Source organism: Lissotriton helveticus, chromosome 8 (genome assembly GCF_964261635.1).
Source record: "Lissotriton helveticus chromosome 8, aLisHel1.1, whole genome shotgun sequence".
Taxonomy (NCBI): Eukaryota; Metazoa; Chordata; class Amphibia; order Caudata; family Salamandridae; genus Lissotriton; species Lissotriton helveticus.
This window is the reverse complement of record NC_136069.1, coordinates 1,393,709,293-1,393,723,328: the sequence shown is the minus strand read 5'-3', so window position 1 is coordinate 1,393,723,328 and position 14,036 is coordinate 1,393,709,293. Positions and strand designations below refer to the sequence as shown.

Below are 14,036 nucleotides of genomic sequence, written 5' to 3'. Positions count from 1 at the left end.
CCGTTTCCGGATAGGAAGCCAGTGAAGGGCCTGGAGGAGGGGGAGGGACGGCGTTCTGGGGGGGGTGTTGGTCACCAGCCGTGCTGCGGTGTTCTGCACCACCTGTAGTTTATTGAGCACTCCCTCATTGGCAGCTAGAAGTAGGCCATTACAATAGTCCAGGCGGCTCAAAACGAGGGCCTGGACCAGGGTCTTCCGAGTATCGTCGGGTAGAAGGGGGAACACCTTCCGAAGGAGGCCAATAATATGGAAGCAGGACCCTGCAGTGGTGCTGGCATGGTGAAAAAGGGTGAGGTCCTGGTCTAGACGAACCCCCAGGTTTTTTACTACCTGTTTAGGGAGCGGGGCCTGTCCCAGGCTGGAAGGCCACCATCAGTAGTATTGAGCATTTGTCCGTCATAAACCATGAAAGGCTTACATCTTGTCCAACATATCTAAATCAAACTGTGACCATAGTTCCCTCGGGTATTGGTTAGATCTGTTCGCCACCGAAGAGAACGCGCAATGTCAGCAGTTCTGCGTGTTGGAATTTCCAAGGCGGCAGTCGCTAGGCGACGCTTTTCGTTGCGAGTGGAATCGCGGTCTTCTATACTCCTTTCTGCCTATACCACTTCTGCCCAGAGTGCTGAAGAAGATCAAGTGTGACCAGGCCTAAGTCATTCTTGTGGCTCCGGATTGGGCACGAAGAGTCTGGTATCCCGCGCTGCTCAACATGGCCATCGTTCCTCCGATCTGACTGCCTCTTCAGGAGGATCACTGTCGCAATAGCAGGGAACGGACCTCCTCCCGAACCTGTCCAGCCTCCACCTCCTTGCGTGGAGTTTGAGCGTCAGCAGTTGACGCCATTTTACTTGCTCCCGAAGTCTGTGATGTAATCTTGGCAGCCAGGCGTCCCTCCACTAAGACTGTATACGCCTGCAGATGGAATACGTTTGTGGCATGGCGCACAGCAAAGGCTGTGGATCCCCTTTCTGCCCCTCTTTCTGAAGGAACACGCAATGTTAGCAGTTTTGCGCATTGGAGTTTACATGGCGGCTTTTGCTTAGCAATGCATTTCGTAACGAGTGGAGCTCAGGCCTCCTATACGCCTTTCCGCTGATGCCACTCCTGAGTGCTCAAGAAGATCAGGGGCAACCTGGCACAAGTTATTCTTGTGGCTCTGGACTGGGCACAGAGAATCTGGTATCCCGAGCTTCTAAACATGAGATCGATCCTCCGGTCAGGCTGCCCCTTCGGGAGGATCTTCTGTCGCAGCAGCAGGGGATGGTTCTCCTTCCAAACCTGTCCACTCACTGCCTCCTTGCATAGGGATTGAGCCACAACAGTTGACGGCTTTCGACCTCCCTCCTGAAGTCTGTGATGTTATCTTGGCAGCCAGGCGTCCCTCCCAAAATTGGTATATGCCTGCAGATGGAACACATTTTGTAAATATTGTACAGATCGGCATATTGACCGTTTTTATGCTGCTTTATCTGAAGTCCTTCTGTTTATACTTTCTTTGGCACAGCAGGGCTCTGCTCTGGGCAGTTTGAAGGGCCATCTTTCGGCCCTTTCCTCTTTTCTGCGGCTACCTGATCAACCCTTTCTTTTCAAATTTCCTCTGGTGCAAAGATTCTTGAAGAGATTAACCCACTGGTTTCCTCCTTCACCTTTTATTATGCCACAGTGGAACCTTAATTTGGTTCTCACCTTAGTGATGTTTACGCCGTTTGAGCCCCTTAATAAATGGCCTTGCACACCATCAAGACAGCTGTTTTGGTGGCAATAGCCTCTACCAGGAGAGTAAGTGAACTACAGGCACTGTCTTCACAGCCTCCTTACTTGACTGTCTTCCCGGACAAAGTGGTACTCCGGACTAGGGAATCTTTTCTACCAAAGGTGGTAACACACTTCTATCTTGGACAGTCTATCACTCTGCCCACCTTCGATGCACCCCTACACTCTTCCAAGGAAGAGGAGCGCCTCCATCGTCTGGACCCAAAAGACAATATAATTCTACCTCAATTGCACCAGAGAGTTCCGGGTGACCAACTCTGTATCATATACGTTGATGCAAAGAAAGGCTGTGTTGTCCAGAAGAGAACTATGGGCCAGATGTAGGTAAATATATTTTACCGACTCATAAATACCGAATTTTACCGATTCGGTATTTATGAATCGGTAAAATATAAGGAGGGAGATGTAGGTAAATCCAGATGTGGATTTACCGAATCTGTAAAAGTCGGTATTTACCGATTCGGTAAATACCGACCGGTAATGCCCATTCATTCCTATGGGCTTTGAAGCCCATAGGAATGAATGGGCATTACCGAATCGGTATTTACCGAATCGGTAAATACCGAATTCCACAAGGGTGCAGGGGGTGTCACTTTGACACCCCCTAGCACCCCCAAAACAGGTTCGGGTGCCATGTGGCAGGTATACCTGCCCTAAGGGCAGGTCTGCCTGTCCTATGGCACAGGTGTGCATGCACACATGTGCATGCACACCGGAATCGGTATTTTACCATCAAATTGAATTTGAGGGTAAAATACCGATTCTGTAAGGCTTGTGGGACTCAGAAGAGTCCCACCTACATCTCAAAATTACCGAATCGGTAAAAATACCGATTCGGTAATTTACAGAATCGGTAAATTTACCGATCGGTAAATTTACCGATTCTGCCCCCTACATCTCAAAATCCAATTACCGGTCGGTAACGGCCGAATTCGGCCGTTACCGACCGGTAATTGGCCACCTACATCTGGCCCTAAATCCTAATGGGTTATCCTCTGTATAAAAATCTGTTATGCCTTAGTGAAGAAGGATCCCCCTGAAGGGCTTAGGGCCCATTCCACAAGTGTAAAGGTTGCCACATGGCTCTTCAGCGTGGTGTTCCCGTTTCAGATATCTGCCAAGATGCCATGTGGGCATATCTGCACACGTTCGCCAGACACTACTGCCTGGCTTCCCAGGTTTGCAGAGAAGGCTTGTTCGGTCACTCTGTTATGCAGGATTTTGTATTCTAAACCGTTCCGCAGTCTCTCCTCCGGGGATGGTATTGCTTGGATATCTGTTCAAAGTTAAGGAATCTACAGCTAGATGTCTCTATCAGATGGACAAGTTTATTACATTTGGTAACGCCTTATCTTGTAGAGACATGATCTAATTGTAGATTCCTTACTGACCCACCCATCCTCCCGCACTGCGGAGTTGTTTTTAAGTTTCAGGGATGTTTCCCTTCAGGGCCCTAGTTGTTCATTTTTTAACACACCATGATCAGTCACTTCATGGCTCTGCGCTTCCGGCTTGGAAAGTCGTGCAAAGGACCTGACGTCAGTGCGTCGGAGTAGCGGTTATATTGATGACGCGGACGTCACAATGACGACGAACGCAACGCCAACAATGTTACATGGAGTCAACTGACGCATGCAGGGATACTGCTAAGAAAAAACTTTCAGATCCAGCCTGACACCTGGAAGTTTAAAGGTAAGGATCTGCGGCTAGATCATGTCTCTACCAGATAATGTGTTACCGAAGGTAAGTAACTTGTCCCTATTACCAAGGTTTTAGGTTTGAAGGGCATTGTGGGTAAAAAAAGGTAGGGGGATCGGCACATGCCTGACCACCCTGAACTTCCCTGAATGTCTAGTTTTCTAAAAGGTTTGTTAGGCTTCCCTGGGTGGCGGATAAGACCAGGCCTAAAATCCACAGCTACCCATGCTGCAAACAAAGGGCCAGTTTTTAATGAAAAAAGTTTGATCTATTCATGTTCCGTTTTGGGGGCTTTTTTGCCCGGGCCCACTCACACAAGTGGGATACCTTTTTTATCAGCACAAATGTGGGGACGCTAGGTGGTAGGAAATTTGTGGATCCTCGCAAATTCTGGACTTCCAATCACAGTAAGGTAAGGAAAATGTGTGCTTGGGGTTTGCAAGTACTTATGGGCAAATAAAACCTCATCCACATGAGTCACATCACCTTTGACTTTGCTGGGTGTGTACATTCATAATTTCTGGGTTTAGTTGGTTTCTCTGGGTGGCCATTAAGCTTGGACCCAAATTCCGCAATTACGTACATTATAAAATAAACAGTGATTTCGCTAGGTAGAATGTGATGCCTTCAGGTCAAGTTTTATATTGTGTTGTCTAGAAGGCACTAACCTAGTCACACAAGTGGGGTACCGTTTTGAGTGAGAGACATGTGGAAACAGAGAATAGTAGAACATTTGTTATTTCCAATTGGATTTCTCTGCATTTTTGGCTTCCAAATGTAAGCTAGTGTGCAAGAAAGGATGCATTATGCAAAATACTTCTATGGAAAATATGATAGTATAGGTAACTCCAAAATAAGATGTATACAAATACAAATAACCATTGTTCCTAAACTCCATATCTTGGGTACATTTCAGAAATACATCAGTTCCCTTCATACTCATTATATTGTAATATATGAATTGCTGCAAGATCAGTACGCAATGAAAAATCTTTATGAGCTGAATCTCCGTTGTTGACTCGAGTTATTGCATATTTTTGGAAAACTTACATACTTTATATATTGTGACCAGAAGGATCTAATTCATGTAAGGGTATAAGGTTTTGCATATAAGTCAAAGTGACAAACAAATTACAGATAGAACATTCTCATCGATTGATATTTTTTCTACTTATTTTCATTTTTATTTTATGTCAAAAATTACTTTCTTTGGGAAAGCATTAACGATCTACACAAATTACTCCATGCTGAAGTGTGAAGTTGTCTACTTTTCATAAATACGTATCACCAATTGGTTCCACACCATTTTCCATCACAAACTGAGAGTATGTTGAAACCACAAAAAATAGGGAAAATAGACTAAATCTTAGAAAAATGCAAAAAATGCTTTAAAGAAACTCATAGTAAAGTCAGCCAATGGCTAAAGTAGACTGATGATTTGCACCCTAATGCATGATAAAGTGGGTTGGAGAAAAATGTGAATGACACATTCTACAACCAAAGACAAATGGAAGGAGTGTGGCTTAAAAACCTTATAAGTAACTATGCCATACACATAATTTGAGTGAAATCAAAAGGTCATGCCTAACATAGACCTAAAAAGCCAATTATTCTGCGATAGGCTGCCAGTCTCTTGGCTTTGAGAAAGAAGGCAAGAAAGTCACAAGGCAAGAAGGAAGACAAAAAGTCAAGAAAGAAAGACAACATGAATGAATTTAATCACAAATTAAAGAAAAAGAATGCAAGAAGGAAAGATAGCAAGAATGAATGAAATCATGAATTAAAGAAAAAGAATGCACAACGGTAATGCTGTAAGAATTAATAAAATTATGAATTAAAGAAAAAGAATGCAAGAAGTCAGGAAAGAAAGCACAAAAGATGGAAAGGAAAAGGAAAATAAAAGAAATGAGGGAAAGAAAGAGAAAGAAAAAGGAAATAAGAAGGAAAGAGAAAGAGGGACAAAGAAAGAAATTAATAGAAATAAAAGTAAGAAGGGAAGAGTGAGAAAGAAAGGAAAAAAGAAAAGAAAGAAAGAAAACAGGAAAGGAGAAAAAGGAAGAAGGAAAGAATGCAAGAAAGACGGAAAGAAAGAAGGAAGGAACGTTGGTAAGAAAAGAATTGAAAGAAAGAAGGAAATTAAAAAAGAAGGAAAAAAGCAAGGAAGAAGGAAAGCGGGAAAGGAAGATGGAAAGAAGGATGGAAAGAAAGAAAAAGAGAAAGAAAGAGTGAGAGAAAGAAAAAAGAAAAAAGGAAAGAAGAGGAAAGAAGCAAACAAAGAAAAAAAGAAGGAAAGAAGCATTGAAAGAGGAAGAAAGACATAACTTTTTTTTTTAATTGTTACCAGTGCTGCAAATTAAATACAATAAAAGCAGATTTTCTTCCTTGCAAATTTTATGAAAAAAAATATTATTGAAATTGAGTCCAGAAAAAAACATGTTCTGAAGGACTGTCTTTTTATGAATGCACATAAATAATTTTGACAGTTTCAAGTGGACACAATCTGGCATGCTGTGAAATATCAGCAATCAGAAAAACAAAGAACACTTCAAAAGTAATATACAACACCATTGTCAGGAGAAGAGAGCAGACAAAGTGTGGAATGTGGCTTGTGGTTTTCTCTGTTAGCAATGCTGTGCACTCACCTTTGGCTTTATAGACAAAGGCAACACTAAAGTGATTATAAAGTTAAAACAAAAACACTATCACTGAAAGCTATTACCTTGTGTGTGGATGTGCTCATTGTGAAAGAGCAAAATCTGGACACTCAAAGTGCTGTTAACCAGTGGCTGACCCTTTTCCCTATGCTGTGTGCTGTAGCGTGTGAAAACAAAATGTGAATAAAATAACAAGTCGATTGATGAAGGGAGTTGGCTGAAAGTCCCTTTAGGTACGTATATTGCCCAACATGAATGGGGGCGCCTTTACATCACTCAAGATCCAAGGCACTAACCAGCACCCCTCCAATATTACATTGGTCAGTAGAGTCAATGGGGCATATTCTCAAGGAGTTATCGCTGAGTTATCGGCACTTTATCGCAGCTAAAATCATGATAAAATTACCACCCCATTCACAAGCTGGTGCTAACAGCCCATAGCGCCAGTTTACCTGTGATAGCAGCCGCAAAAAAACATCGCCACAGATGACACCCGCAACTATCACTAATGAGATGCAGAGTAGGCATTTCCATGCAAAAAGCCGCGACAACACCACTCCACAACATTCTCAACGACCAGCCAGATCGGTGATACGACAACAAAACATGCGATAAGGCACGTTAGCAGCAGGAAATTAACACCTGCTCTGACCTGGTGTAAAGTCAGACCACAGCCTTCACCAGAAACGGGAGCCCAGCCCACAGCCACACCAGAAGTACAACACATGCCATGGAGCCACTGATAATGCAGCTGTGATCCCCAACAGGGCTAAAACACCCACTGCCACCACCCCCAGGACCCCACAGTCAAAGACATGCCACATCAGATACACGGAATCAAGTACCAAATAATCTGTCTGATGTCACACAAACATATTTGGTGACATGCATGTGTCATCTAAGTATGGGCGAATTTTGCGGAAAATGGCAAAAAAATCCACGAGTTTGCCGATTTTCCCGCGAACCCGCGGATTTTTTTGCAATTTGCACAAAAATGTGACACGTGTGTCTGTAACTTTGCCGCCGCGCCGAAAGGCGCCGAGGTCCCTCGAGTGAGCTGTCCATCATAGTGAGGAAAGGGCGCGAAGACGTTGCATACCCTAGTGTGTGTGGCGGGACTTCTATGCGAGTTCACATGCCTCTTGTTTATAAAGGGTCAGAGACCGATCGGAGCAGCAGATGAGAAGAAAGCAGCCTCCTGGTCACAGTAAGTACACAGGGATTGCGCTCGAGAAACTCGTGGATGCAAAGACCTCCATCAAGGATTACATCTAATTATAGGAGGTAGATATAGGGAGGAAGCACACCTGCCTACCCTAGACTGTGCTCACTAGTTATTTGGGCTGATTATTTGAGCTTCAACTCGGGCATGTGCAAAAATCCACCCGCGAGCGAATTTGTGAATTTTTCGGCAATTTCGCGAGATTCGCGGATCACGAAATTGCCAAAAATTCGCAAATTCCGCGAGCGGAACAGATTTTGCGCCCATACTTAGTGTCATCATAAAAATTAGCACCACACATTCACCTTCGAATTAACAAATTAAAATGTATTCAAATAAACATAGAACAGAAATGAAGGCACACAGTGGCTTCCCTAGGGACAATCTGTAGGTCACAGCCTGCAAGACAAAAATCATGATGAGAAGGTGTGTCTTGCGCAAATCAAAGGACAGAGAGAGAGCGAAGGAGAGAGAGAGAGAGCGAAAGAGAGGGAGAGAGAGAAAGACGGACAGAGAGAGGGAGAGAGAGATAGACGGACAGAGGGGGGAGAGAGAAAGATGGACAGAGAGGGGGAGAGAGAAATAGACGGACAGAGAGGGGGAGAGAGAGAGAAAGACGGACTGAGAGGGGGAGCGAGAGATAGACGGACAGAGAGGGGGAGCGAGAGATAGACGGATAGAGAGGGGGTGAGAGACACAGAGAACAGAAGAGATGGACAGGGAAAGAGTGCCGACACTATGCACCCAGGCCTCACTGCTCACCTGCTGACACCAGTGTGTCTCCAACCACTTGGCGGTATGCAGTGCAGTTCACCAGGTCCCACATCTGAAACAGATCCGTCATCTGAAACAGAGTCCAGATACATGAATGCCAAAGTACATACAATTGCACACAACATCATCACCTGTCGGCCCCTGCACACCCAGGCAGCTGCATCCCAGCTCCTCACGCCACCCAGCGGTGCATGCCCACCCCTGCGCACCCAGGCAGCTGCACCCGGGCCCCTTCCGCTGCCCTGCGGTGTATGCCCGCCCCTGCGCACCCAGGCAGCTGCACACCAGCCCCTCCCGCCGCCCAGCGGTGCATGCCTGCCCCAGCATACCCAGGCCTCACTGCTCACTTTCCCCCACCGGCGTGTCGCAATGAGGGCCCACCACGTGCCGGTGCAAGCCCGGGGCCTGCGGACATGGCACCCTCCACATCATGCGGCCCTGCTCCGCAGGCCACTAGGTCTCACATTTGAGTCTGGGCCTTGATTTTGCCATGGCAGAGGACATACCAGTGCACCCTGCATCAACTCAGGCTGCACACCCGCTCAGCCCTTGAGGTGCCACTAACTCTGTGGTCCAGGAGGCGACACCACATGGCGGTAGGCCCGCACTGCCCGCTTACTCTAGCCTATACTGCGGTACAGCAGGGCGCACAAATACTGAGCAGTCCGGACCGCCAGGACAGGGCATCGCAAGCTGCACACCCGCTCAGCACTTAAGGTGCCCCTACCTCAGTGCACCGAAAGTCACGGTCCCGTGGTGGGGTACATGTGCCGGCCGCAGTGTATCCGGTGCCACCAAGTCTGTACCCTGCAAGTCATGGACCCTGTATGATTGGGTATCATGGTGCAGATGCCATCCTGTCACCTCCGGGCCGGGGGAATGTGATGTTGCAGGGCCCTGGGCCCTCATGCCTACATGAACACCACACAGCTACACGCAGAGAGAGGTTGGAAATGGTGTTGAGCACGTGCACCCAGCCCTTTTTATTGGCAGGGTCACATGTCCTGTGACGCATGTGTGGGATGGGTGCGGTGTGGGTGAAAACCAGCCATGAGGGAGTGGCTGTGGCATGCTGACAACTAGACCTGTGATCAGCAGATCACTACAGGGTAGCCCTGGGATATGTAGCATTGCCGTCTCCCCTGTGAGCGTAAGCGGAGTGGGCTGGCCTGGGGTATGCCAGTCCAGCGTGAGGGTTTGAACAATGACCCCCGGGCTTTGTGCGTAGTTCTGTATGGGGCTGGACAAGGAAGTAACTATTGTGTGTGTCCCTGTTGTTGTGTCTGCGCCACCCGGACTGCATTCAGGAACCTGTCACCCTGTGACCATAGTCCAACGACATGAGCCACATGGACGTAAGAGGAATTCACTGAGCCTACATTCATCCATACTTCCACACTTGAAAGACCATAGACATGACACATCTGTGTGATTAGGAATGTTTAATGCACATTCAGTGGAGTGTTGCATCTGGAGCAGTACAGGGCCGTGCAAACCCCACATGACCATGTTGGGCCGTAGAGGACCAGCCAGAGTCCTTCAGGGAATGACAAGTCCAAAGTAGGGGGAAGAGTTCAGTCCACAGTCTGATTGCTGTGTCATTGGTGATCAAACAGAATATGGCAGTCCATGTCGAGGTCCAAGGTGAGTGTCGCAGAGTACATCGGGGGACAGTGGAAGGTGATGAAGCAGAGGGCAGAACCGAGCAGAAACAGGCCATATGGCGGAGAAGAATGCTACTGCGTCCTTCGTACCACGAAGGCAGATTTATCCACATCTTCATCCTCTTCTGTTTAATGTCCCTCACGTGTGGGTGGTGCTGGCCTGTCTCCAGCACTGTGTGACAGTGACACCCCAAGGGCCGGAGGTGGAATGTCTGCCGCACTGTGTGGCACTGACACTTCAGGGGGCGGAGATGTGGATGTAGTGGTAGCAGCAGCATGCATCAGCACCAGGCCTTGAGGCAGCAATGCCATGAGGATGGTTTTGAGGTCATTGAGGAACCCAGCTACCACTCGCTGGTGTGCAGCCGTGGCAGCCGCTCTTTCCACATTTTCCCGCTCCATGGTCTCCATTAACCTCCGCATGTTTCTCAACTCCTGTGTGTCATCACTAGAACCGCTCTGACTGGGTCAGGGCTCCATATGTCAGCCTTGGTCGGTTAGAGAGCATGGAGCAGACTGTGGGTGTCTGTTAGGGACTGTGAGTGGTCCCTGATGGTACTTAGACACCCACAAATGGCATCTAGTTTTCCTGCCATGAGGTCGAAGCCCACCCGCACCTGTTCAGTCAGCTGCTCCTGGCACCCCAACACAAGGCGTCGGAAGGCCATGTGTTCTTTCTGGGGGTCCTGGGAGGCAGCCGTGGCGGTGGGTGCTGCCTGCTGTGTGCTCTGTGCAGGGGGTGGGGTCTTCTTGTAGCTTCTGGGCTGCCCAGCTACTGAAGGTGGGCTGCATAGGCTCTCCACGAACTGTTGGAGGGCGTCGGAGTCGAAGCTGTGGTGGTCCTCTTCATCATCAACGAAGAGAGGGTCAGGCTGCTCTGCAGGAGGTGTTGATTCTCCCTCTGCAATGTAAAGGGGAGATACAATTAACAATGTGTCCACATGTACGTTGTCGCATTGTACATGTTTTCATACAGACTGCATGACTGTGTACATTGTGGCTGTTTGGGAGGAGCTGCCTATTTGATGGGGGACAGTGGACATTTTGACAACAGCCGTGTGTGTGTTTGTACTTGTATATTATCAACTCACATTTCCATGAAATGCCAAATGTGATTGGCCAGTGTCTACACCCAAGCACCACCAGTTGTGTCCTGTGTTCTGGTGTAGGTGTTTTGCAGTTTGTACCACATTGTTGTCAGTGTTTGTGTGCTATGAATGTTATGTGTGTGCTGCATTTTGGGGGAGTCACCCCTGTAGCTCTGATTTTCCTGACCCTTATCCCTTTCATGCGGTGTGCCTTTGACTTCTGGGCTTGTACAGTGCTGAGATGTTGCATACTTGGGAACATTGGTCTCTTGGTGGGAGTTGGTGGTCTGGGGCATGGTTTGTCTGCAGATGTGCTCTACTTAATTGTGCATGTGTGCCATTGTGCCCATCTCCCCCCGTCCCCCAGTCCCTGGTTGTTACTCACCATGGTGCTGTTGTGTCCGGTCATGTGGAGCAGTGTCCAGTCCCCCTACTCCTGCCACCGTCTCCCCAATGATGACTGTGGACACCATTTCCTCCATATCGTTCAGCTCCTCCTGTGGCCTCAGGACTCACACCTCTAGTCTGCATTACTGCCTTCCGGTTGTTGGCGAGTTTCAGCTTGGTTTTGCGCTTCACATCATTTTAGCTCCTCTAGACCTCTTCCATTGTCCACTTTAGCACTCTGACTGCATTTACCTTGTCCACAATGGACTGCCATAGTCCATTGTCGGTTGCCAATGACACAGTCGAGGAGACAAACAGTTGTTGATCGTGTTCTACCACCTCCGTTATCAGGATCCTGTTTTTCTGCAGACTGAAGCACTTCTTCCTACTCTTCTTCTCTTTGGCATTCCCTGACCCCGAGGTCCCAGGCTGGTCCTCTGGGGGCCCTGTGGTGTTCTGGTTCTCCTCCGTACTTGCTCCGGCAACATCCATTGTGCTTCGCTGTTGTTTGGCATTTGTTTGTCTGTTTTTTTTTTCTACTTTGATGGTGATTTTTCCCGAACGACGCTTGTGAATTGCAGGCCTGTCGCTGGTTTTCACGGATTTCTGTATAAGTATTGGCCTCATCTTAGCTTTTTTTGCGTTCGTGTTTCGCATTTCTGCGGCGTGGCGTTGATTTTAACACGGTCATTTGACACGTTATCTGGTGACTATCGCATGGTACCGCCGTCTTGTGAATATTTAGTTAACACAGCGTAATTTTCCCGCAATAAATTGCGATGTTGAGTGTTGCGTTTAGTTACTTTTGCAATGATTATCACACGTCCTTGGGAATATGCCCCCTAGTTTGTAATCACTGGAGGCACTGTTAGTAGTAATGACAGGACCCCATTTAAGATGCTTCTCGAAAGTCAGAGTTCTGCTATTGAGTGCTTCTAAATATATATGCAAATGTGATCTTATATGTCAAATTACTTATCCGAGCCTAAACTGTGCTTTTCTCTTGAGTTGTACGTATTTAGTTTTGCCCTGAAAACAATAAAATACATTTAAAAAAAACCTTTCCAATAGCCCCTCGGCAGCAGCTAGAATGGGAAATGTTGCCACTTGGCTGGAAATAAATTGTTACTGATAGTTAGTCACAGGGCGAGAATCAGATTGGTATTGTGCTGAAGGTAAAAAGAACGAAAACACACTCTCTATGTGACAATAGGATTGTAACATATACAATTATGAAATTGTGAAATCGTGATTTAGCCACTTGGCAGTGGGAATCATTATTTTACTGTGGTGCAAGGAAATGTGTACTCTTTCACGGTTTGCAGTTATGCATTATAATAATTGTGCAAGCAAATATATGTCTTTAATGTAGCACAAGAAGAATTGTACTTCATTACATTTTAATTGTGCAGTAAAAAAAATAAAGTACGTATATTATACTTATAATCTTAGTAAAATCAACCAGTTTTGCCTAACGCTAGACCTTAAAAAGTGCTCAGCACTGGGGTGGAAAAGCCTCAGCAGCTAAGGGGTTAACATATATGTCATGCATTGTTACTGTTTGTAATGATTGTGAAGAGCTTTAACACCCTAGGGCCACGTTGGCGCTATATAAAACCGCATGCATGTAAACGAAAAAAATCAATGATCGTATTCAGTTTAGCAATATAGATTAGTTACACTGAATAACTACTTGGTCTAATGCTTGTTCTACAGCACAACCCGCTTATTTAACTTGGTGACCGTTGTATTTTCTTTCCTCTGTTTAGGTTATATCAGCAGAAGGTGAAATGAATGCTTCTCAGGCACTGAAAGAAGCAGCCTTAGTCATGTCAGAGTCTCCGGCAGCAATGCAGCTTCGCTATTTGCAGACGCTCTCTACAATATCTGCGGAGAAAAACTCCACTATTATCTTCCCTATTCCTGTTGATTTTCTAACTATGTTGGCTAAAAAGTAATGATCGTTTATCATGTGGCAGCATAGTCCAATCAGTAAAACTATATACACGTGATCTAAAATGACAAGCACATTGGGCTTTGTGTGTTGCATTTTAGCACCCAAAATGTGTATGATGGGTAAATGCAGTTTTACAGCAAAATATGTAATTAACTGAATCTAATGCATCACGGATTGCTTCTAAAAAAAATGATTAACCACTTGGGTAAATTCTTATTGCGTAGAGGCAACAGTGTACTGGTTCAGGGTGGGATTGTGCAGACATATCTAGATGTCTGTGTACCCCATAGAGATGTAAGCATATTCTTAAAATGTTTCAATGAGTTCACTTTGTAGGGCTGTTTTCACAATAGACCTGTATCATATTTTAAAATAATTAATGTTAAAGAAATTTGGGTTTGTTGTTCTTCCTTGTGTTTTTGTTTCCTATGTGCTGTCAAAGTACTACATATTTGAAATGCAACTGCATAGTTGTGATGTTTGGTGGATAATTCTCTCATTACTGTTAGATCTAGCTTCTTTGGCATGGTTTCCCCATACTTTTTGCCTGCTGACCTGTTTTACAGATCAGTTTTGCTGGCTTTAGGATTCTGGGCACGTTAACACTACTGCCCAGTGCTAAAGTGCTCAAGTGCATATGCTCTGCACTCAAATCACAGTAACATTGGCGTATCCACAATTGGCATATTTAATCTACTTATAGTTCCCTAGTAGGGTGCACTATATGTGCCCAGGGCCTGTAAATTAAATGCTACTAGTTGGCCTGCAAAAAACACAGTTGATGGACAGAATGTAGAACAATGTCATACATTCACA

General features: G+C 46.0%; 1 protein-coding gene across 11 annotated transcripts in view; it reads left to right on the top strand.

Annotated features, from left to right (window-relative positions):
• LOC144771984 (stomatin-like) overlaps positions 1-13,611 on the top strand; it is a 981,083-nt gene extending 967,472 nt beyond the window's left edge. For all 11 annotated transcript variants that reach the window (XM_078656206.1, XM_078656207.1, XM_078656202.1 and 8 more), the window contains one exon: positions 13,033-13,611. In XM_078656206.1, coding sequence (XP_078512332.1) covers positions 13,033-13,221 — 189 coding nt within the window. In that variant the 3' untranslated portion in view covers positions 13,222-13,611. The remainder of the gene's footprint in view (positions 1-13,032) is intronic.
• The last annotated feature ends 425 nt before the right edge of the window (positions 13,612-14,036 follow it).